General features: G+C 42.7%; 3 protein-coding genes across 4 annotated transcripts in view; 2 read left to right on the plus strand and 1 right to left on the minus strand.

Moving 5' to 3' along the window:
- Window positions 1-2,401: 2,401 nt before the first annotated feature.
- Window positions 2,402-7,898, minus strand: pck1 (phosphoenolpyruvate carboxykinase 1 (soluble)). The gene is made up of 9 exons (XM_089010118.1): window positions 7,742-7,898; window positions 6,724-6,958; window positions 4,923-5,311; window positions 4,660-4,847; window positions 4,415-4,577; window positions 4,114-4,338; window positions 3,904-4,035; window positions 3,319-3,414; window positions 2,402-3,184 (listed from the first exon to the last, which is right to left on the minus strand). The coding sequence occupies exons 2-9, from the start codon at window positions 6,945-6,947 to the stop codon at window positions 2,727-2,729; spliced, it is 1,875 nt and encodes a 624-aa protein (XP_088866244.1). The 5' UTR covers window positions 6,948-6,958; window positions 7,742-7,898; the 3' UTR covers window positions 2,402-2,726.
- Window positions 7,899-11,884: 3,986 nt separating this feature from the next.
- LOC148889848 (gamma-glutamyl hydrolase) lies at window positions 11,885-18,616 on the plus strand. Of its 2 annotated transcripts, none has more exons than XM_089009494.1 (10): window positions 11,885-12,132; window positions 14,031-14,145; window positions 15,312-15,362; window positions 15,444-15,528; window positions 15,641-15,779; window positions 15,932-16,038; window positions 16,128-16,218; window positions 17,160-17,297; window positions 18,226-18,360; window positions 18,411-18,616. In XM_089009494.1, exons 1-9 carry the CDS (start codon window positions 12,030-12,032, stop codon window positions 18,345-18,347), a joined length of 951 nt encoding a protein of 316 aa, XP_088865620.1. In that variant the 5' UTR covers window positions 11,885-12,029; the 3' UTR covers window positions 18,348-18,360; window positions 18,411-18,616. The 2 variants fall into 2 exon arrangements, with proteins under 2 accessions (XP_088865620.1, XP_088865619.1); XM_089009493.1 differs by having other exon boundaries at window positions 18,419-18,616.
- A 139-nt stretch (window positions 18,617-18,755) lies between these two features.
- The window catches only part of ptprt (protein tyrosine phosphatase receptor type T), a 127,394-nt gene continuing 123,109 nt past the window's right edge, over window positions 18,756-23,040 (plus strand). Inside the window, exons 1-2 of the mRNA XM_089009492.1 lie at window positions 18,756-19,211; window positions 19,885-19,982. The gene's annotated coding sequence lies outside the window, so the exon portion shown is untranslated. The remainder of the gene's footprint in view (window positions 19,212-19,884; window positions 19,983-23,040) is intronic.

Raw genomic sequence — 23,040 nt, forward strand, 5'->3', positions numbered from 1 at the left:
GTCTTCAAACTCTTGTTGAAAAAAGAGACACACAAAGTACGTATATTTATTTTATTTGGTTAAATTGACCAAATAATCGCTTTACATGCATGGCACCACACTGCCATCAAGAGGCCAGAAAGTGAAGTTATTTATGTCTGTTTTCCTTGTATTCCTCTCGTGTGAGGCTATTATTTCATTGTTGATCTTTTTAAATCATTAAAAGTTTAATTTTTGTCTTTTAATAAATGCTATGATTTAAAATAATACGTCGTTGTGTTTACTGGTGTATATTTAATCATACATGGAAAGTTTCAGAAATCATAAATCGGGAGATTTTCGTTCTCGCGACTGTGTTGTATGTTAAAATAATGTGAGCGTTACAAAAGTGTCAACTAGAAGTAAATAAAACACAGAAATGCTTTCATTGTTTATACATTCGTATTGCTTTTTTACGTTCTTTTGTTTCACCTTACAAATGAACTGTTTATTGTGTCAATAGTTGCTTTATAAAGTGAGTATTGTAATCAAAATCGGGAGTCTCCCGACCAAATCGTGAGACTTGACATATATGCCGGTTGCTATCTATTAGCAATCTATATAGCTAGCTATTTGGCTATCTATTAGCTAGCCAGCTTTCCATCTATTTGAGTTACTTCCGGTTTGAGTGAACGCCGGCCGTGTGGCTGCCGCTACTCACCCTCAGAAAAACTGATCCTGTGACTGTAAAGTGGCCTTAAGAGTTTTGAAAGGCGCTTATAAATGAAATTTATTAGTATTATTTATTATTTATTGTTATTATATACAATGTATATTGTAATCTGTGTGTAAAAGTGCCATGGCAGCTCGTATGCGACAGGTGGCAGGCTTGAGTATGAACACGTGCATTGCCTTACTTGTTCCTTTCACATTTCTCCACTCGTTGAAACCATTCCAACTTCAAAAAATGTTTTGTTGAATCGTGCCATTTAGGAACTATTAATTTCTCCCAAAATTCCAAAACGAAGAGATCGCTCACACATGTACCTCCACATTCTTTTTTTTTAATTGATCAATTCAAATCATTCCAATTTTTAACAAGTTATGTGAATGAAATCCCAAATGACGTTGACTGCGTGCTTCCATTCGAAACGTGAGGACTCCGGTTCTTGGTGCAGATGGTTAATTCTTTCATGTGATTTCACTTGCATCATGAATCACCAACGACACCACCACAAGTGGCACCACTTTGCCCGCATTCCGCTCTGAAATGGAAGGTTTGATCTTCGTCCTTTTTATCTTTTCTTGACTAAACAGTACCGCGATAAAGCATGTCCATTCTTGCCGTCTTCTCAGTAAAATGAAACTGAAGAAGCGCGGAGAGTAAAACCTGTACCGAAAGTGACAACAAACCAAAGTAATAAATGTCCAGAAAATACGGCAGAGACATCTGCTGGTCAACTATGGGATAGCAGTTATAGACAAATGTATCAACAGCTTTACAGTCTGGATGTGACGGGTCGATGGAGACAGAAAGCGTATGTACCCATAAACATGTTTTTCTAAGAAGTAGACCTTGTTCCGTTTTTTTTTTTTTTTGTGTGAGTGCCTGTGCACGTGTGTGTGTGTGTGTGTGTGTGTGTGTGTGTGTGTGTGTGTGTGTGTTTCCCTGAAGTGTGGAAGTTAAAACAAATGCTGTTGAAAACATGTCAGTGATTATTAACCTGTTCATCTTTACGTTACGCAACAGCTGAGAGGAACAACGCCCAAGAATATTTTCACCACTTTGTCGTTCCACATTTTATTTTATCATCCTTTCGGTTTGCGTAGTTTTTCCACTAATGTCAGTTGTTATCATCAACACAAAAGATGGGGGAACTAACTTTTTTTAATGACATTTTATATAGGGTAGTATTTGTACCAACTCTTGTTTACATTGCTAATTGTACATTATATCTGATACTTTAATGACATAAAATAAATGTGTACAAATTCTTCATTGTCAACAAAGGCAACATAGTTGCTGATGAGTCGTTTTCTCTGGTTCGTGGCTCTTCACGGTGTTAGAAGATGGTAGTAAAATCAGCAGGAATCAAGGTGATAAACAGAGATTATTTTAATCTTGGACAGCAGAGACATTGTGAGGTAGAAGTAGGAAGGCCATTGAGAGAGAAGCTTCTGCCCCCCCACCCGAGATGTTATTTATACAGAGGACGGGAATGACATCATTTCAAAGGGGGGCTATCAGCTACAAGATAGAAGGGGGAAATATGATATTAGACTGCAGAGAACGGTTGGGTACGGTACACACTACAAATACGTTAGGTTTTAAGATAAGATAGATGGATATATCACTCGATCGATCTCTAATTGGAGTGCACTAAGCCATTCAAAAACCTTGTTCCAAGAGGCAGGGGGTGGTCAGAATAACTACACAGTCAAATCTTGCTATCTCCTGTTGTTTATTACAGTTGTACAGAAAAAGGTTTTCAAATCAGATTTTCGCCAAATCTCAGAAAAATTGTTGTACAATGTATAAAAATAAATTAAGTCAGAAAATGTGAGAAACAAGAAATCCAAAGTGAGTTGTGGATGTTATTCGGGTATGACGTGCCATTAAATAGGGTAGGTAGGACAAACAGTTTTCCTGAGTGAATCGCTAGCAGTTTGCGCTTTCATTTTACTTTCAGTTAGCAAAACTCTATTAGCATGTTAAAAGAAGACTTCCAACATTTCTCATTTTCTCATGCTGCATTCCCTTTTTGTTTTTATATTTGGTTGACCCTCTGCCGAAGGAGTTCCAGCTGCCTCGCCACCTCGTCGGGAAGGTCGTCGTTCACCTGTGTGGTGAAGTACTTCCCAATCTCTTCCACCTCCTTTTGCCAAAAAACCCGGTCCAGCGCAAAGAGCTGTTCCAGGTCCACTGGGTCCCTCAGGCCATCCAGGTGTAAGGAATGACTGCATGGTAGGTAGCCTACGGCAGACGGCGTTGCTCCGGTCTCGCCATTCAGTCGGCGGAATATCCAATCCAGGATGCGGATGTTTTCACCGAAACCGGGCCAGAGAAAACCAGCAGTGGGGCTTTTGCGGAACCAGTTGACGTGGAAGATCTTGGGCAGCTTGACATTGGGTTGCTCTGCCATGCTGAGCCAATGTGAAAGATAATGGCCGAAGTTGTACCCAAAGAAGGGGCGCATGGCGAACGGGTCGTGCATGATTTCCTTGCCTGGGACCAGGAATGATGACAAGTCAGTTGAGGACAATTGTTGGTGTGACTACTTGTCATTCAGCGGGATTCGATCATCTCGAGTAAATCTGAAGTATTAATATTGGAGTACTCAAGCATCTTACAAGACCTACCTTTGTGTTCCGCCGCAGCAGTAGCCTCTGAACGCATGGCGGCTCCGACAAAGACTCCGTGCTGCCAGCTGAACGCTTCGTAGACTAGTGGGACGCCTGATAATCAGAAAGATACCTTTAGTCGTGAACGTTATTGATTCCTTAAGGGTCCTTTTACATCTACAGTATTATTGGATTTCTCTGGTCCAAATTTTTTCATGATCTATAAACATGATTCATTTGTGATAGTGCTTTTTATCGAGATGACTTTGACAACCGAGTAGGAGAACTAGGAGATACTTGAAAAACTGCAAATGTCTAGGTATTCTTTTGGTATTCTTTAAGTAGAAGCAATGGCTGGAAACATGGGGGTATTGGTTTCCATCCCGAGAGTGAAGTCCTCCAAGTGGACGGGGTTTGACTGGCGATAAGAAAGTTTGATTTCCCTACGGAGACCAAATTAAATTGACGAATGAATGGCTATCTTGAATGTTTCACTGACAGAAGGGAGAAGACGGTACCAGGATTCCAATCAGGGTGAACTGTCGTTAACCGGACTGAAAGTCACAGAAATTGTATCTAGAACGTTTGCTCTTTGCTACTCACCCTCGGGCCGACGTCCCCCAAAGATGATGGCTTCAATGGGGACCCCTTCAGGTGATTCCCACAGTGGATCAATGATGGGGCACTGGTCGGCCGGAGTACAAAAGCGGGAGTTGGGATGGGCGCAAGGTTCTCCTAAACACATAGGGGGAACCGCTCTCAACTCATCGTCTTGCATTTTGGGCATTTTCTGCTGTTTTCATCATCTCTCACCATCCTTTGGGCTCCATGGTTTGTCCTTCCAGGATGTAACGGTGACATCCTCGGGCAGAGCTTCGTCCATGCCTTCCCAGTGCACGCCTCCGTCACTGGTCTCTGCCACGTTGGTGAAGATGGTGTTCTTGGAAATGGTGGCCATGGCATTGGGGTTGGTCTTTGCGGATGTACCGGGTGCGACTCCAAAGAAGCCGTTCTCAGGGTTGATGGCTCTCAGGTGACCTAATGAGAAGGGAATGAGGGGAACAATAAGAACAAGACATGAGAAAGAGGAGAAAGGTTCCTGAGGGTTCCCAACCTTGGTGGTCAAACTTCATCCAGGCAATGTCATCTCCCACACACTCCACCTTCCAGCCGGGTAGTGTGGGGCTGAGCATGGCCAGGTTGGTCTTCCCGCAGGCGCTGGGGAACGCAGCCGCCATGTACTTTTTCTGGCCTGCGGGGTTGGTGATGCCCAGGATCTGTGCAACACACAAGTTCAGTACCGGGTAAGTTCTCCCGCGTAAATTCTGGCAGGCAAAGCAAGAGCATTCAGCATTTTACCAGCATGTGCTCTGCCAGCCAGCCTTCCTCCTTGGCAAGGCGCGAGGCAATACGTAGCGCAAAGCACTTCTTGCCAAGAAGGGAGTTCCCACCGTATCCGCTCCCGAAAGAGACAATCTGTCGCCGTTCTGGGATGTGGGCGATCAGTGTCTGCTCTGGGTTACAAGGCCAGTTGTTCACCAGGGGCCCTGATGACAAGGAGACATCCAGCATTACTTTCTCGGAGGATGCCTTGAGTCAAGTTGTAAGAGAAGTCAATGTACTTTTTAGTGGTAGTGGACAACCGACAGAGTGCAGACAACGAACAAAGTCGTCGGTCCCTAGCGCAGTTAAAACCGCCTTTCCCATGCGGGTCATCACCCTCATGCTAGCTACCACGTAGGGCGAGTCCGTCAGCTCCACGCCGATTTTGGATAGCGCAGATCCAACTGGTCCCATGCTGAAAGGGATCACATACATGGTGCGACCCTTCATGCAACCCGGGAAGCGTTGCGCGACAGCTTTGTCCAATTCCTCCGGGGACATCCAGCGGCCCAGCTGGCTGACGTCGCCCTCCAGAGGGGTCGGCACTGTATCGTGGCGGTCACGGGTCACGATCACCGTCCGACTCTCCACGCGGGCTACGTCACGTGGGTCTGTCCTTGCCAGCCAGCTGCGGATGGGAGAAGCTCAAGTTGAGTAATAATAATAATATTTTATTTTGAGTGGTGCCTTTTCAACGCTCTCAAGTACACTTTACAGTCACAGACAAGCATAGGTACTATAATAAATAAAATATAATCACAAATAGAATACAATAAATAATATACAAATATAAATAGAAACAAGGGATAGAGCTACACAGAAAACACAATTTTAAATAGGTGGCTTTTGAGATGGGATTTGAAGGTGGGAAGAGAATCCATGTTCCGAATGTTGGGAGGAAGTGAGTTCCAGAGTTTGGGGGCAGAGCAGCTGAAAGCTCTGTCCCCCATCGTGTTGAGACGGGCAGGGGTGGGGCACACAGAGGTGGAGGGAGGAAGATGATCTGAGCGAACGAGAGGGAATAGAAATTTGAAGAATGTCAGATAGGTATGGGGGGGGGGCAAGGTTATGGATAGCTTTAAATGTATAAAGAAGAATTTTAAAGTCGATTCTATGTTTGACTGGGAGCCAGTGGAGCTCTTGGAGGACGGGGGTGATGTGGTGACAGAACGAGGTTCTGGTGATGATCCGGGCTGAAGAATTTTGGACCAGTTGAAGTTTGTGGAAACGTTTCTGAAGGACACCAAGGAGAAGTGAATTGCAATAGTCAATCCGGAGGTGACAAGACTATGAACGAGGATAGCAGTGGTGTGAGGAGTGAGAGACGGGCGAAGACGATTGATATTGCGTAGGTGGAAGTACGCAGATCAGGTTAAATTATTGACATGGAAGTGGAAAGATAGCGTGCTGTCAAGAATGATATTAGGCAAAAGACCTGATGGGAAGGACAGACGGTCCAATTGCCAATAGTGAAAGAGACACTATTAGCTTTGCTCCAGGTGGATTTTGTAAGTTGAAGGGGGAAAAGTATTGTGACACCTACAAGGAGGTATAAAGCATCACCAAAATGTGAAAAAAAAAATGCAATTCCAAAATGAGTTAGGACAGAGGTATTTGGGAACCAACTGTGGAGTTGGTATTCAGTGCAGTGTTGGGAAGGGAGCGACAAGTAAAAATGATGACATTGAACCAAAGTACTGAGACATGTACAGCAACCAAAAACGAAGGAAAATACGGCCATTAGAACAAACGTGTTGGGACACACAAAAGACAAAAAAAACGGGGTGAGAGTTTTGGTATATCTGACAGAACTCAAACGAGTGGGAAACAAGTGGATTGGGGACAAAAGTATCGGGACACTTAAAAATAAAATGAAGGTGAAGGAAATGTGGAGATTGTCAGCTGTTGCGAGGGGTTTGTGTTGACTGGTTTTACTGGTTTTCCATTAGATCTGTTGTACCAAAACAAGAAAATCCTCTTGGAGAGCCGTGACATTCCAGATTCAGTAGAGGCTTTAAGCATTTTGCGTACTTCGCCTACCAGTTGTGGTACTTGCGTAACTTCTTGATCACGCCTTGCTCCTCCAGCTGAGCCAAGATGGTGCGGTTTTCCTCGTCTGAGCCATCGCAGATGTGAAGAGCATCTGGCTGGCAGAGCGTCACGTTGACCTCCACAAACTCCCTGACGGCCGGGTTGAGGGCATTCAGCTCGCCCTGCAGCACCCGAGGAACGTCTCGCTTTGGAGACTGTAGCTGAGGAGGCATCGCGATTGACCCTGAAGGACGAGAACATAATTACAAACGGTAATTTAGAAACTAATGACGGAAAAAAGACACTAACCAACTCATTAACTCACCACCTCACTTCATCACAAAGTGGCATATCAAACTGAGTTGATCAAGTAACCCACGAGTAATAGAAGTTGCCAATAACTAAGTCAGTGGTTCTTCATCTTGTTGGAGGCACCGAACCCCACCAGTTTCATATGCTCATTCACCGAAACCTTCTTTCAACGACTCTGCCCGCTAACTGCATATGAGGCTGAGGGGTAGATCCCTGAGACCGACTCACTGAAGCCCAAGGGTTTGATCGAACTCACTTAAAGGACAACCGACACCATTTTTTTGTTTCCTAACTGACATCAGAAAAACGTTTGATAGCATCTAAAATACCCAAAACACGCAGGATGATATTTTTAATCAAATGCAAAACACCAATAAAAATGACTTCAAGTGTCCCAAAACTGCCACAAAATGAGCTCGAAACTGGGCAGATTCAGAAAGTCCCGCCCCTTTGTTCGTGACGTCACGCCAGAATACTCTTTCACAAACTACCTTGCTCCAGAATCAAAACAATGGCTTCAGAGAGTTCCGATACAGAATAAGATCCTTTCTTGTCACTCATCCACTTATGACTATGATTGAAATAGTTGTGAAGAGGAAAGCATAAATGTTTGCAATCGATTCAAGAAGTCCTTCCGTATCAATTGTCCTTTAAGAAACAAGATAGTCAAGTGACCGATGATAAGACACATTGTGAAAGGTGTATGGTGACTGACCTGAATTGTTCTGATGTTTCCGCTGCTTCTGGTGATGTCATCCAGCGTTTGAGTGGCTGTGTGTGTCTCGCGAAGGTGCGCTCTTTTTATCTTCTGGGACGTTCCTCACGAAGGTGGGGCCGGCCGGGCCCGGCACGGCCCAGCATGCCTTGCAGCGGGCCTGCGACGCATATGGACCAATTGTTCTTTCCACGGTCAATCATTCATTCTGGAACGTTTAGGCCGCTGACCCAAGTGGTTTGATGAAAACTTTACAGTCTATTGATTATTGATCATCTTATCTGCGGCCCCCAACTGCCACATAGATAAAACATCCCATCGTGAACAGCACTAGTCTTTGAACTTTGACCCACTTTGACGTAAGTTGTTGGCATGACTCATGGGCGTCTTGTCACCTGAGCCAATTGAAAAGGTAAAAACATTCATGTAGTGTACCTGCTGTATCGGACATCCTGTCTGTATCAGTTTGTTGAAAGTACAATCTATGTTTGCCTTTCTTTTTATTTGTTTTCCACATTTGGTTGTTTATTAATTCATTGATTGATTTATTTATTCCTTTCTGTGTGATCAGTCAGTCATTTTGTGTTGCTGTTGTCCAAGTACAGCACTTTGTATGTTTGAAAGTGCTCTATAAATACAGTAGAGTTGAGTTTGGAGCTGAGTTGTTGTCTTGGTTGGTTATTGAGGTAGCTGCTTAGTTTATTTGTTCACGCTGTCATTAGTTACTTAGTTACTTCGCTTGCTGCCTTCTTAGGATGTCCACTATTTAGTTGTTTAGTTAGGTAGATGAGTAGCTATCGAGTTAGTTGGATAGTTAGCTAGCTAGTTAATTTTTATTCTGCTTGGTTACTGAGTTGCATTTTTTTATGTATGTATTCATTCAGGTTTTTTTGTTTCGATTTACATGTCAACATGCTTTGCTCTCTGTGTCTTATTTACAGGCAAACAGGAAGGAAGGCGATACAATCACAGGACGGTCACACCAGTGAGAGCACACACACACATACACACACACACACACACGTGTTATGTAAGACCCTCGGTGCTGTGGTTTATGACCTACACACTTAATTGCATCATTCAACAGGTTTTAAAAAACATTCTCTGAATCTTTACACCGCTAATTAAAAGACTTTGGAGGCATGGTCAGTGCTGACCTCAGCACAAGACATTGCAAGCCAACTCACAAATTGTCTTCCGCTTCAACAACACCAAATATGATTCTGAAACAGCACATTTTTAATCCAAACGGGTTTCAATTCTAGTTACTTTCATTCTATTTTTTTTTTTTTATTCAGAGGATTTTGAGCTGTAATAAATTTGAACTGTGATCTTAGTTGGTTACCTCGCTCAGATTTTTTTTTTAGTCCGTAATCTTGTTGGCTTGTCTGGCAGTTTAACAGAAACTTGTAGCTATTTAGTTGAGTTGGCTGGTTAGTTTATTTGTTCACTCTGTCATTAGTTACTTAGTTACTTTGCTTCCTGCCTTCTTAGAATTTCCACTATTTAGTTGTTTAGTTAGGTAGATGAGGAGCTATTGAGTTAGCTAGCTAGTTGGATCGTTAGCTAGCTAGTTAATTTTTACTCTGGTTGGTTAGTGAGTGAGAAACTTGTAGCTATTTAGTTCTATAATACGTTAATGACCAGGCGTGTCAGTCATTTTTTTGTCGCGGGCCACATTGTAGTTATGGTTTCGTCTTGAGGGCTGTTATGAATTTGGGGAATCCATTACAAAGTAAAATCCCCTCCACATATTACATATAGAGCGCACAACAAAATAATTAATAACTAGTTTGTCAAGAATAATGACTGTTATTGTGGTTTACATCCAAAAATATGACGTTTTGGTGAAGATTTTAGCAAGCGTCCTGGCACTTAACGTGCTTGATTTGCTTTCGCGGGCCGAAAAAAAATGATGTGGCGGGCCGGATTTGGCCCCCGGGCCTTGACTTTGACACACACATGTGATTTAGACAGTTAGCTTGTTGTTCAGTGATCGGTTAGTTAGTCAGTGTTGTAATTCTTTTAGTTCATTCATGTCATTGTTTTGATTATTTATCAGTTACCAAATTAGTTACTTCTTTTGTCGATAAGTTTGTCAGTTCGGAACCCGGTTTGTTTTGTTCATTAATGAGTGGGCTGCTCAATTTGTATTGGTCCAAAACAAAGATAAGTGCTTTGACGCTAAGCGTTTAGCCTCTTGACTTCAACATCAGCATCCATTACATGCACATCAAACAGTGTTGCAATGCAAACACAAGTCAACGTATAACTCGTGCACACACGCATACAAGGTTGCTGACGTCAACGTGTGGATCAAGGTGCACACGTTTGACCACACATGAGCAAGTACCGGGAGAGGATTATCGGAAAGGGACTCAAACAGGGGTACGGGCTACTGGAGAGAAAGACACTATTATTATTATTATTATTATTATTATTATTATTATTATTATTAGTCTCGCAGAGGAGAAATTCATATTTTACAGCAGCAAGGTTATGAAAGGAAGAGGAAAGGAAATAAATAAGCCACTGTCGCGCCGCCATCTTGAAGTATGTTTCTAACATCTCAGAAACAGTTGTTCCTGATGTCACCTATTATTTAATTGTTTTGTCTGGATTTTCACATCTGGGTAAAAATGACCCACAACATAATCAACGTGATTTTTTTTTCAACATAATATGGAGGTTTAATTTGTCAAAAGGGCTTGTCATCGGTTATTTCTGTCCATCACTTTTCATTTCTTGTCGGTGTCCGCATACTTTTGTCCATAACAGTTGAGGCCTGTCAAATTCATGTTCATTTGAGAGGAGCGCCACTTTGAGCTCATCCTTTGTAACGACACCTATCTATTTTCATTGACAGGTCAAAGTTGACTCTTTTTGTCTCTCGCTGTTGCCATGGTGATCTAGGGGAGCCAGCCATCCCCGCAATGACAGTAAACAGGTTAGTCAGTGTGTCACTTACAAACACGTGGAACATGAGCAAGCCTGAGAGGTCGTACACTACATCACACGCAAACACGCAAACGCACAGTGCAAAAGATGACGGAGCCCATTTGAACATCAGGATGAAATATGGTAAACATATTTTTCTAATAATGATGGGAACATCTGCAGTAATATGACTGTGTGTAATGTGTTTTTACAGTAAAGTCTCGTTATATCGATATTCTCGGAGGTCAGAAAAAAAAATCGATATAACCGGACAATCGATATATCCGATCCTGCGGCGAACTGCATTAAAAGTGGGCGATAAACGGGGGATCTTTGATTTTCCATGTCATTTTCTCCTTGAGTTCATTGATTGCGTGTCTAGCATGCTTTTGTAATGTAGTGAAGTGAAAAATTAACTTATGCATGAAATCAAAACGTCTTTCCACTTTTTTAATGAGTATTTCTTTTCTAAAATTCAACCAATGCAAAATCCTCACACTTCAGCAGACAAAACCATAAACATTGTTGCAAAAAAATGATTGCATTCATATACATAACACAATTCGGTTAAAGGACAACCACTGACATCAGAAAAACGTTTGATAGCATCTCAAATAGCCAAAACATGCAGTGTGATATTTTAGTCAAATGCAAAACACCAATAAAAATGACTTCAAGTGTCCAAAATCTGCCAAAAATTGAGCATTTTCAGAAAGTCCCGCCCCCAGTTCGTGACGTCACGCCAGGACGTCTTGCCTTGCTCGAGAATCAAAACAATGGCTTCAGTTTGGGAGAAGATGCTTTCTTGTTACTCATCCAGTTATGAATATGATTCAAATAGTTCTGAAGAGGAAAGCATAAATGTTTGCAATCAATTAAAGAAGTTCTTCCAGGTCATTTTGATGCATCTGGAGAGACTATCTGACTAATGACTGGCCTGATTGCCCCACTCCCTCCGGTATCACCCCATCAGCATTACCTATGTTGCCTAAGCAGGCTATTGTACGACCGATCCAGCAAAAGAACATAGATGGTTTAAAAGGGGAGTAAAAGAAGCAATTTTCATTAAACAAAAGCTAAATCCTTCATTAAAGCGATATGGTGGGGTGAGGTTCAATTTGGATCGACTACTATCGAACGATATCCAAGTCAGGCGCATCAAGCAGACAGGCGCACCAATGGCGCTTCCGGTAGCTTTCGAAGTGGGCGGGGCTTGCATCCCAAACGAGACCCACGCGTGCTTCGCTCCACACGCGAGTTTCTCCTGCGTGTACGTAAGGCGAGTCAGTCTCCCGGAACCCAACGTCGCCTCCGCCATCTCCATCTGGCGTGCTGCGGTTCCGAAGTCGGGATGAGCGTCATCACCGAGGCTCTGCTGGCTCTGCTGGCCGCGGCCGCGTCGCTCTGCTCGGCGGCGGCGGCCGGCCCGCTTCCCAACCAGCGGCCCGTCATCGGTGAGTCCCGGCCGGCGGCCCGTTCGTGGCATCCGCGAGCAAAGGAATGTTCTGGAAAGTCACCGCCGCGAGCGAGATTCAGCTCGTTGTACGGACGACGTTTCACCTTTGCTTGTCTTCGGTGTGCTAAAAGGACGGCTCGGATAAATCACAATTTGTTTTCAAAGGTGCACTTTGGAACCCTCAGGTTTTTCAATCTTAATTCATCACGCATTTTATAATGCCATATTCAAGTGCAGTTAAATCGCTTTCAAATGATGTATAGATTATTGTTCTATCGCAAATAATAAGGAAATAACGGCATTTTTAATTTTGGAAATATGAGGGGATTTTTCTGCCTGTAATGACAGTTAAAACAATGAAAATCTGTGACCGAGTTCTTTATTACAATTGAAACGATCATAACTTTCTTATTTTTGGGCAGATCTTAACGAGTAAGGTACCATTGGAAAGCTTTTGAAATTCTAATCAAGGACAAATAACACACGTTGTATTCGGAAATGTCACAAAAATGCAATGATACGACTGCGAGTACAGAGTGCGCTCGGTTCACTGGACAGAAACAATCGCGGTGGATTATAGCCAACTGTAGCGTACCTCCTTGTTGTTTCAAGAGGTGTTTTATTTCATGAAACAAAAAGGGGCATCTTTGTGGAAACCCACCGAGATTAAGAATTAAATTGAACGCTTCGATGATATTCTGAAAGGATAATACCTGGAACCTTGCTACCAGAATCTGAGAAACCAGAATCATATGGCAGTGGTCTTCATTATTTCCAGAGTTAAATACAAAAAAAAACGCTACAAGCATATCAGGATATGAAATGCATACAAAAATGGAATTTGAAGAGTTTAAGACAATGCGCTTGCTCTGCTTTAAAGGACAACCGATGTCACTTTTTTGTTTCCTAACTGACACCAGAAAAACGTTTTATAGCATCTAAAATACCCAAAACACGCAGTATGATATTTTTAGTCAAATGCAAAACACCAATAAAAATGACTTCAAGTTTCCAACATCTGCAAAAAAAATTGAGCTGCGAATTGGGCATTTCCAGAAAGTCCCGCCCCGAGTTCGTGACGTCACGCCAAGAGGTCTCGCATTGCTGGAGAATCAAAACAATGGCTTCAGATTCGGAGAATATGCTTTCTTGTTACACATCTAGTTATGAATACGATTCTAATAGTTCTGAAGAGGAAAGCATACATGTTTGCAATCGATTAAATAATTTAATCCATGCCATTTTGAGGCAACATTGGGGGGAAATGGATCACCAAAAAAGAGGCAGAAAATGGCGACCGAGCTCCTGTGAGTAATTAATCAGCCCGTTTCCATAGGCTGATAAATTCCTTATATGGAGTTTGGTCGCCCACCCCTTGTTTTCAGATCAAACAAGCACAGCAAAATGCATTGACATGATGGAAGGACTGCTACAATGTGTCCTTTTTTTTGGTCAGGGACGTTCCTTCAGTGACGTCACGTACGGACTCGTCACCAACTCAAAAACAAGACATCCGGAACATTCAGAGCGAGTCTTAAAGCGTAAGATATAGCTATATGCGGTGGAATCTTTGTAAAATACGCTCAATGGAAGTCATTTAAAGCCATTTTACAAATTATGGACACAACTTGTCCGGAGACGTCAGTTGTCCTTTAAATATGCATATGCAACAGCGCATGGGTTTTGAGTTGAATATATTTGTTTAAATTTCCAATAGAATTGTACATTTAATATTCAAATTGAGTATGTTAAGGATTCACAACAAACTTGCTCTGAAATATAACCCATCAATCAATCAATCAATCAGCCAATCAATCCATCCAATCATCCCTCCATCCACCAATGAATCCATTTTCAACATAGTGACTCCACATTTGTCCCGCTTGGTGTTCTCAGGTGTGTTGACGCAAGAACTCCTGCCGGAAGACCGCTTTGCCACCGGATCCTCCTACATCGCCGCCTGCTACGTGAAATATTTGGAGAGCGCCGGCGCACGTGTGGTTCCCATTCGGTATGTCGGGGAGAGGACTGATGGCCGCACGTCGGCGTGGTGGTTAGCGTCCGATGTTTTGCGCTTTGGAGGTGACGGTTCTTGTCTTAGCCAAAGATTTCCCAATAGAAGAAAGCCATTGACGAAAGGTGAAGCTTTCACTGAAGCTTTCTCTGAAGAATTGACCAGAGTGTGCTGGGACCTCATTTGCATAAGTTCACCCACACATTTACACCCAAGCAGCATTTTGAGTGAAAGTCACACCTTTCACAAAAGACTCCCGTTGCTCAAGTAGCAGTTTGGTAAGACGCAGCCCCAAAGACAACCTTCAGGCTTATTTAATGGCACTCACACACTTGCACTGCATATTCATGAAGTCTTGCTTTCGAGTTGGTGACGATGCCTTAAGTGACATCACGGAGAGAACGCCGCGGACCGACAAAGTGACACACAATGCATTTTGGCGACTTTTTTTTCTGTCTGAAAACACTGTGTTGATCGCGAAATTAGAAGATGGCGATGGTGAATCGTTGTGTGTTGCAGCCAACTGCGGTAACATACATAAAGAAAGTGTAAGTTGACATAAATTCCCAGCGGACAAATCAGCCCATTTCCTACAGAGCTTGTGCGCCATCTTATGCATTTTCTGGGCGCTACATTGAAGTCCAGACGGCTCGAAATGATACGGAAGGACTTCTTGAATCGATTGCAAACATTTATGCTTTCCTCTCTAGAATTATTTGAATCATATTCATAACTGGATGAGTAACAAGAAAGCCTCTTCTCCGAATCTGAACTCTCTGAAGCCATTGTTTTGATTCTGGAGCAAGGCAGTTTGTGTATCCTTATGTGACGTCACGAACAAGGGGGCGGGGCTTTCTGAATCTCGCCAGTTTCAAGCTCATTTGTGGTAGTTTTGGGACATGTCATTTTTCTTGGTGTTTTGCATCTGACTAAAAATATCATACAGTGTGTTTTGGGTATTTTAGATGCTATAAAACGTTTTTCTGATGTCAGTTAGGAAACAAAAAAGTGGTGTTGGTTGTCCTTTAACGCTATCATCAAAATGAACATCCAATTAAAGGGCTTGAGACTAGTAATCAATTGTTTTAGTAGTTCTATTAACTTTCAACCCCCTAACTGCCTAACATGACATGTCTCTCTTTGTTTTTTTAATTTATGGGCAGGATCAATCGTACCGAAGAGGAATATATCCGGATATTCTCCACGATTAACGGGTGAGCTCGGCTAGTTGCGTCTTCGTTGTCGTTGTCATCAAACTTGACAGATTATTATTATTTTTGGCTCATTTTGTCCAGGTTGCTGTTACCGGGCGGAAACGTGGACATTGAGACGTCACTGTCCACACGAGCGGCCAAAATCTTCTACCGCCTCGCTGTCAAGGTAGCTTCCGAGCGACATTCAGATCCAATTTCCTACCAGGTCCTACCTGCTGCAAAGGATGAAGCTTTCCAATCACCAATGTATTGTCCAAACGTTATGGCGCCCTCTGCAGGCCAACAACGGTGGTGACTACTTCCCTATATGGGGTACCTGTCAAGGTTTCCAACAGCTGACATTGTTGACGGCCGACAGGAACTTGCTGACCATCACCGACACCAAAGGCGTGGCTCTGCCGCTCAACTTCACAGAGGGTGAGGCCTTGCACGTTGTTTCCTAGTTTTAGCTAGCTTCATAGCTAGCTAGCTCAAACTATGCGCCAAGCTTCTCTTTTCTTAGCTAGCTAGCTAAAACGTAGCGGCTTACTTGCCAACCTTCTCTTGTCATTTCTTTTCCCTTCGTCCAGACTCCTCGTCCAGCCGTTTGTTCCGTAGCTTCCCCAGCGACTTGATGCAGTCTCTGTCTGAAGACAACATCACCGCCAACTTCCACAGCTGGAGTCTCTCGCTTCAGGTAGTTTGCTTTCCAGTCTGTGTGCGTCTTGGCTTCCTATCTTATTAACACTACGTCGTGACTGGCTGCCCGCCTACCGATCCCATCAGAACTTCAGCCGCAGCGCCAAGCTGAAGAGGTTCTACAAGGTTCTGTCCACCAACACGGACGGCACGACGGACTTCATCTCTACGATGGAAGGTTCTGCGCCTCCGGCTCCAAATAATAATATTACATTCAATAATAATAATCATAATACATTTCATTTGAAGCACCTTTCAAAGCTCTGAAGGACACTTTGCAGTCACAGACTAGCGTTGGTACTATCATAAATAAAATACAATCACAAATAGAACACAATAACTAAAATACAATTCTAAATAGAAACAAGCGAAAGATCTACACAGGAAATGCAATTAGAAATGTGTGGCTTTTGAGATGGGATTTGAAGGTGGGAAGAAGAGAATCCATGTTACCAATTTTGGGAGGAAGTGAGTTCCAGAGTTTGGGGGCAGAGCAGCTGAAAGCTCTGTCCCCCATCGTGCTGAGACAGGAAGGGGGGCACACTGAGGTGGAGGCAGGAAGAGGATCTGAGGGAACGAGAGGGAATAGAAATTGGAAGAACAGATAGGTATGGGGGGGCAGTGTTATGGATGGCTATAAAGGACAACCGACGCCTCCGGACAAGTTGTGTCCATAATTTGTAAAATGGCTTCAAATGACTTCTACTGAGCGTATTTTACAAAGATTCCACCGCATGTAGCTATATTTTACGTTTCAAGACTCGCGCTGAATATTCCGGAAGTCTTGTTTTTGAGTTGGTGACAATTCCTGACGTGACGTCACTGAAGGAACGCCCCTGACTGAGAAGGAACACACTGTAGCAGTCCTTTCATCACCTCAATGCGTTTTGCACTACTTTGTTTGGTCTGAAAACTTTGAGTTGATCCGTGTTGATGGCGGAATTAGAAGGAAAACACATAAATAACACGATGGTGAATCGTTGTGTGACCAGACAACAAAAAAAGTGACGTCGGTTGTCCTTTAAATGTATAAAGAAGAATTTGAAAGTTGTGAAAGGTGAAATTCCGGCTGGATAAAAGATCAAAAATGTTGACGCGTTTATGTTTGTGTGTTCTCAGCCCAGCATTACCCATTTTACGCGGTGCAGTGGCACCCTGAGAAATCTCCATTTGAGTGGGTGGACAAGCCCGGAATGGTCCACGCCCCCCAAGCTATCCGAGCGTCCTTCTACACGGCCATTTTCTTTGTTTCCGAAGGTGAATGCAACACTGAGTTATACCGTCCCCACCGCCTTCTTTTTCGTTGGTTACGAGCAAGGATAACCTGTTTTCTCTTTGCGGAAGGGCCGAACTGTGCTGACGTACCTCTTGGTCAGATTTTCTTCTTCACGCGTGCCTAATTAAAGGACAACCTACACCATTTTTTTGTTTCCTAACTGACATCAGAAAAACGTTTGATAGCATCTAAAATAGCCAAAACACGCAGGCTGATATTTTTAGTCAAATGCAAAACACCAAGAAAAATGACTTAAAAGTGTCCCAAAATCTGCCACAAAAATGAGCTTGAAACTGGGCAGATTCAGAAAGTCCCGCCCCCTTGTTCGTGACATCACATAAGGATACTCCTTCACAAACTGTCTTGCTCCAGAATCAAAACAATGGCTTCAGATTGGGAGAAGATGCTTTCTTGTTACTCATCCAGTTATGAATATTATTCAAATAGTTCTGAAGAGGAAAGCATAAATGTTTGCAATCCATTAAAGAAGTCATTCCGTGTCATTTTGAGGAATCTGGACTCCAATGTAGCGTCCCAGAAAATGCACAAGATGGCGCCCAAGCTCCGTTGGGTATGGGCTGATTTTTCTTCTGGGAATTTGTGTCAACTAGTATCAAATAGTAGTCTTGGTGCAACACACAAGGATTCACCATCGCGTTATTTATGTGTTTTCCTTCTAATTTTGCCGTCAACACGAAGTTTTCAGACCAAACAAAGTACCGCAAAATGCATTGTGTCCCTTTCTGGGTCAGGGGCGTTCCAAACATGACGTCACGTGGGATCGTCCTCAACTGGAAAACAAGACTTCCGGAATATTCATCGCTTTCATTGCTACTGAGTCAACTTGTTTGTTACCTTTGTGCCTCCTTTCCTTTCCGCCTTCCTTCACCGTCGTCTTCTCTCTTTCAGCAATGAAGAACCAGCACATGTTTTCGAGCCCTGAAGAAGAAGAGCAAGCCCTCATCTACAATTTCTCTCCCGTCTTCACAGGAGTCAACTCCATCTTTGTGCAGAACTACTACTTCGATTGACAGACGAAGAAAATGTGTGTGTGTGTGTGTGTGTGTGTGTGTGTGTGTGTGTGTGTGTGTGTGTGTGTGTGTGTGTGTGTGTGTACATTTGCTGCAAAGTAAAACGTGCGCTTGCAATTGTCTTCCGCTAGATGGCACCCTTTCACTTTGACTACTGGATGTCATAAACGTCGCCGGAGTCCAGCGTGTCTTCATCGGATACAATTTAAAAAAAATAACGGTTAAAATAATGACACAATGTGTTCAAAATAAATACATCATAAATGCTATACTGGAATGACAAATAATGTGATTTTCGATCACTTCTTTTGAAATCTGCTTAAAAAGGAAGAATCACACTCAAAATGTTTGTTTTGAGTTTTTAGTGGTGAAAAAAAAATAATTTCAGAATTCATAATTTCCCTGTTATCTCTTGCCAGCAGGCACAGCTCCTCAAACGCATGTGCTCACTCCGCTGTGTGTGTGTAGTCAGGATTAGATTTAGTGGCGAGGATTATCCAGTGTGAGGATTTCCCACCTCTTTCTCACCTGCCAATCATCCTCAGGAGCCCCCACGACAAAGATGACACCCCCACCATCATCATCATCTTCTGAGAATTAAATTCCAACCACCTTCAAATGCTTTCAGTCTGAGTATCAGAAACCACCGTCGGTGTAATGCAATCCACATATGATTGACAGCGCCACTCAAAAATGATCGTTGATATTTTGTGAATGCGATGAGGTGCTGTACCTAATCAACTGTCCATCCCAATTCGACAATGATTGCAGGCAGTCCGGCGTTTGTCGCCATAATCCAATCTCAGCTGCGCTAGGACACGGGTGCGTGTTTAATGGAGTGGGAACGACGTGGATTGTTTTCTGGTGAGTTAAATGTGAACAGTTCAAATTGTTAGGAATAACATCAATATTGGCCAATTTGAACCAAAATGGCCGACTTCCCCTGTCTCCGGGCATAGCTTCTTGAATTTTTAAAATTCATGTTAAGTCAAACTGAGGCTGAAGAAGACCAATCTATGTGAAGAGGGTCTAAAATTGCCACTTTAAACCAAAACGGCCACCTTCAAGCACCCTTGTGGATTAAAGGGCTTGTTTTTTGTTGGTCGTAATTGTGCTGTTATAAGTAATTGGCTCTCGGGTCGAAAAAAATAGCAGAATCGGGCACTTTGAGGCAAGATGGCCGACGTCCCTCGTCTACTGCCATGGCTTCATGAGCCGTTGATACGGATTTCATGCTGAAAAGTCAAAGCGGCTTTCAGAGCTGAAAATGTAAATATGATTCACACTGTTATTTGCGAAAAATTCCACAGAGAAAATTAAACAATTTCAAAATGAGTCTAAATTGACTTTCTATAAGTAAAATGGCTGCTTGTATTCACAATGGCTACATGTCTTTATTACATTTTGTCTTTGTGTGCTGACACATAATGAACACAGTTACCAAATGTCTAATTATTAGCTTTGGTGACTTAAAACCATCGAAATGAAAAATAAAACTGACGTGGTAAGATTAAACCAAACCCATTCTGTCCACTAGGTGGCCCCAATTCGCAGATAATCTAAAGAAGACGGAAATTGACCGCGAGAAAGAAGATGGACGTCGTTGAAAACGCCCAAATGGAAGATCGAATTGGAGTAAGTTTTAAACATTCTCAATCTTTTTAAGAATTGTTTCTTCAGAAGTCGTCCTCCGTCCAGGTAGGACTGTAAAAGTCAAACAACACTTCTTTCCCTTTCAAGTCTTTTGAAACACTAAACGTTAATGGCAAGCAAAAGGTAAACATTTAAGCAACTGGGGGGCGAAAAGAGTCTAAATTTCATGCAAAATGAATGAGGCAAATGTGGATTTTTATCACTCTGTGATGTTGCGAACAGGCTGCATGAATTATTCAACAGAAAAGGAATCAAAAGCGACCAACAAAACAGCAATTAAAGGGGAAGATTGCCAACGTTTAGTTCACTTTGAAAATGGCAACTAACCACCCCAATAGCAAAAACAATCATCACAATGACTATTTTAATCCTAACCACAACAACAGTGGTCACTAAAAAGTTGCCTCACCAACGTGAAAGAATGTCCAGTTACCTTCAGTGGCAACGTTGCTACATTTACTGTCAGTCATGTAACTGTGGTAAAATATTGACTGCGTTTCAGTCAAACATAAATCGCATCGCGTCATATTATGGTTCAGTTTTTGTTTCGGTATAGTGTTAAATATTTTGGATATTTATTTATGCATTAATGTACTTTTTAAACCATAACAAAGAGTTTTCATATAGAATACTAAAGTATCTGCAGCCAATAAAATAAAGTGTATGTATCCCCCTCAAAAAGGCTTGTTTTGATCAAATCAGTGCTTCGCCGCAACACTGTGGCAATCTGTGCCACGGACCTGATTGTGCAGCTTCGTTTGGACAAAAGTCGTGCCTTGCCGCTATCCTGTACCACATGTCATGACTCTGAATGAATGAATGAATGAATGAATGACGCTCTGTGTTTTTGTGTTGTCATATTATTTGTTATTTGTTTTTTTTGATTTTCTTTACTTTATGTTATTTCCGCGTTGAGTGCACGGCAGGCGGACGATAACGCACGACATTTCATTCCCGTGAAAGATACGCAAGAACAAAAAGAAATGAGTCGATGGATCAGGAAATGGAAGATGATGGAAAACAATCGGGGGTGGAAGAGATGGGTTGGTCGATGAAAAGAAATATGCGTAGATAGATGTCATAATAATTATTAGTATGCTGTTGCTTGTTGAACGTGGTCTCATGACGTCACTCATCTAACCCGTTAACTTGTTTATATTTACGCTTATGTGTGTGTGTGTGTGTGTGTGTGTGTGTTTGCACTTGTACTTGTAAGGTGTCCACAGGACGTTTGTGTCATTAAGTATGTCCTCACTAATGGAAGTGACTTTGAAACGTGTGTGTGCGTGTAGTGTTGTTGATATTTGTGTGTGTGTGTCTGCTGAGAATAAATCCAACATGAGGGTTTCATATCTGTATCAAAGGATCTATGAAGGATTCAAGTTTGCCCTTGGGCAACCCCACGGGGACACACACGCACACACCCGCATGCACACAAACATACAAGTTGAAATAGACACCAAAGAGAATAGTTTATACATACATACCACTCCCACCCCTCCACACCTCTGAGATCGAGACAATGAAATGTATTAAAGGACAACCGACACCATTTTTTTGTTTCCTAACTGACATCAGAAAAACGTTTTATAGCATCTAAAATAGCCAAAACACGCAGGCTGATATTTTTAGACAAATGCAAAACACCAATAAAAATGACTTCGAGTATCGTAAAACTGCCGCAAAATGAGCTCGGAACTGGGTAGATTCAGAAAGTCCCATTCATTTTCAGAAAGTCCCGCCCCCTTGTTCGTGACGTCACGTCAGGACGTCTTGCCTTGCTCCAGAATCCAAACAATGGCTTCAGAGAGTTCAGATTGGGAAAAAGATGCTTTCTTGTTACTCATCCAGTTATGAATATGATTCAAATAGTTCTGAAGAGGAAAGCATAAATGTTTGCAATCGATTAAAGAAGTCATTCCGGATCATTTTGAGGCATCTGGACTCCAATGTAGCGTCCCAGAAAATGCACAAGATGGCGCCCAAGCTCCGTTGGAAATAGTCTGATTTATATGCTGGGAATTTGTGTCAACTAGAATCAAATAGTCGTCTTGGTGCAAACACAACGATTCACCATCGAGATATTTATGTTTTCCTTCTAATTTCGCCATCAACACGAAGTTTTCAGACCAAACAAAGTACCCAAAATGCGTTGTGTGTTGCCTTCTTGGTCAGGGGCGTTCCTTCAGTGACGTAGGGTGAGGACTCGTCACCAACTCAAAAACAAGACTTCAGGAATATTCAGTGCGAGTCTTAAAACGTAAAATCTAGCTATATGCGCTGGAATCTTTGTAAAATACGCTCAGTAGACGTCATTTGAAGCCATTTTACAAATTATGGACACAACTTGTCCGGATACGTCAGTTGTCTTTTAAAATTTAATGTATTATTATTCTGAAAACAGCTCAGGAGGTGACGTCACGGGTGGTGATTCTGAGTGAGCTTTTAACGTCTTCTGCTCACGTGACGTCGGCACGTGAGCGCCGGGCTGTCCTGTCCGGACAAAAGCAAAGTCGACACTTGCGCCTCCTGAGTACTGATGCGTACCTTGAGTGCACGGACGGGACGTCAAGGACAAGGACATCGTTGGCGGGACAAAAATGGGTTGCTATGGAGAACCCTAAACTATCGCAGTGACGTCACAGACATCTCGGCGGGCACTGACATCACCGACAAGATGACACACGGGAGGAGCGTTTCTACTTAAACCGGGCTCAAGATGTCAAATTCGGCTTGAACCAAGTGCGATTGGGGGGGGGGGGGGTTTGCCTCATACAGTGATACCTTAGCTTACGAACTTTTCGGTTTACGAACATAAAATTTATGTTCGTTTATGAACATTTTACCTTGGCATACGAACTATTTTTCGGGATACACACGGTGCTGCCTCAATGAATCTTGTTCTAACAACAAAATGGCAGATGGCTTGTTTTGGTCCTCTATTCCCCGCCCCCAGTCGTCAATTAAAGCCACGTGATTGGTCAAGAACGCAGCAGTCTGGGGGGTGTTACAGACAGAGAGAGAGTGAAGCCATTCTCCA

This window comes from Hippocampus bargibanti, linkage group LG12, assembly GCF_051943395.1.
Source record: "Hippocampus bargibanti isolate YZ-2025 linkage group LG12, ASM5194339v1, whole genome shotgun sequence".
Classification (NCBI taxonomy): Eukaryota; Metazoa; Chordata; class Actinopteri; order Syngnathiformes; family Syngnathidae; genus Hippocampus; species Hippocampus bargibanti.

Bases quoted from the DNA above. Each gene is read 5' to 3' on its own strand.
- pck1 (XM_089010118.1), bottom strand. From the start codon at position 6,947: ATGCCTCCTCAGCTACAGTCTCCAAAGCGAGACGTTCCTCGGGTGCTG. The intron at 5,312-6,723 runs GTAGGCGAAGTA...TCCCATCCGCAG, and splicing joins TTACGCAAGTACCACAACTG to CTGGCTGGCAAGGACAGACC. The intron at 4,578-4,659 runs GTAAAATGCTGA...TGTGTTGCACAG, and splicing joins GGCTGGCAGAGCACATGCTG to ATCCTGGGCATCACCAACCC.
- LOC148889848 (XM_089009494.1), top strand. From the start codon at position 12,030: ATGAGCGTCATCACCGAGGCTCTGCTGGCTCTGCTGGCCGCGGCCGCG. The intron at 12,133-14,030 runs GTGAGTCCCGGC...TGGTGTTCTCAG, and splicing joins CAACCAGCGGCCCGTCATCG to GTGTGTTGACGCAAGAACTC. The intron at 15,780-15,931 runs GTGAGGCCTTGC...CCCTTCGTCCAG, and splicing joins GCCGCTCAACTTCACAGAGG to ACTCCTCGTCCAGCCGTTTG.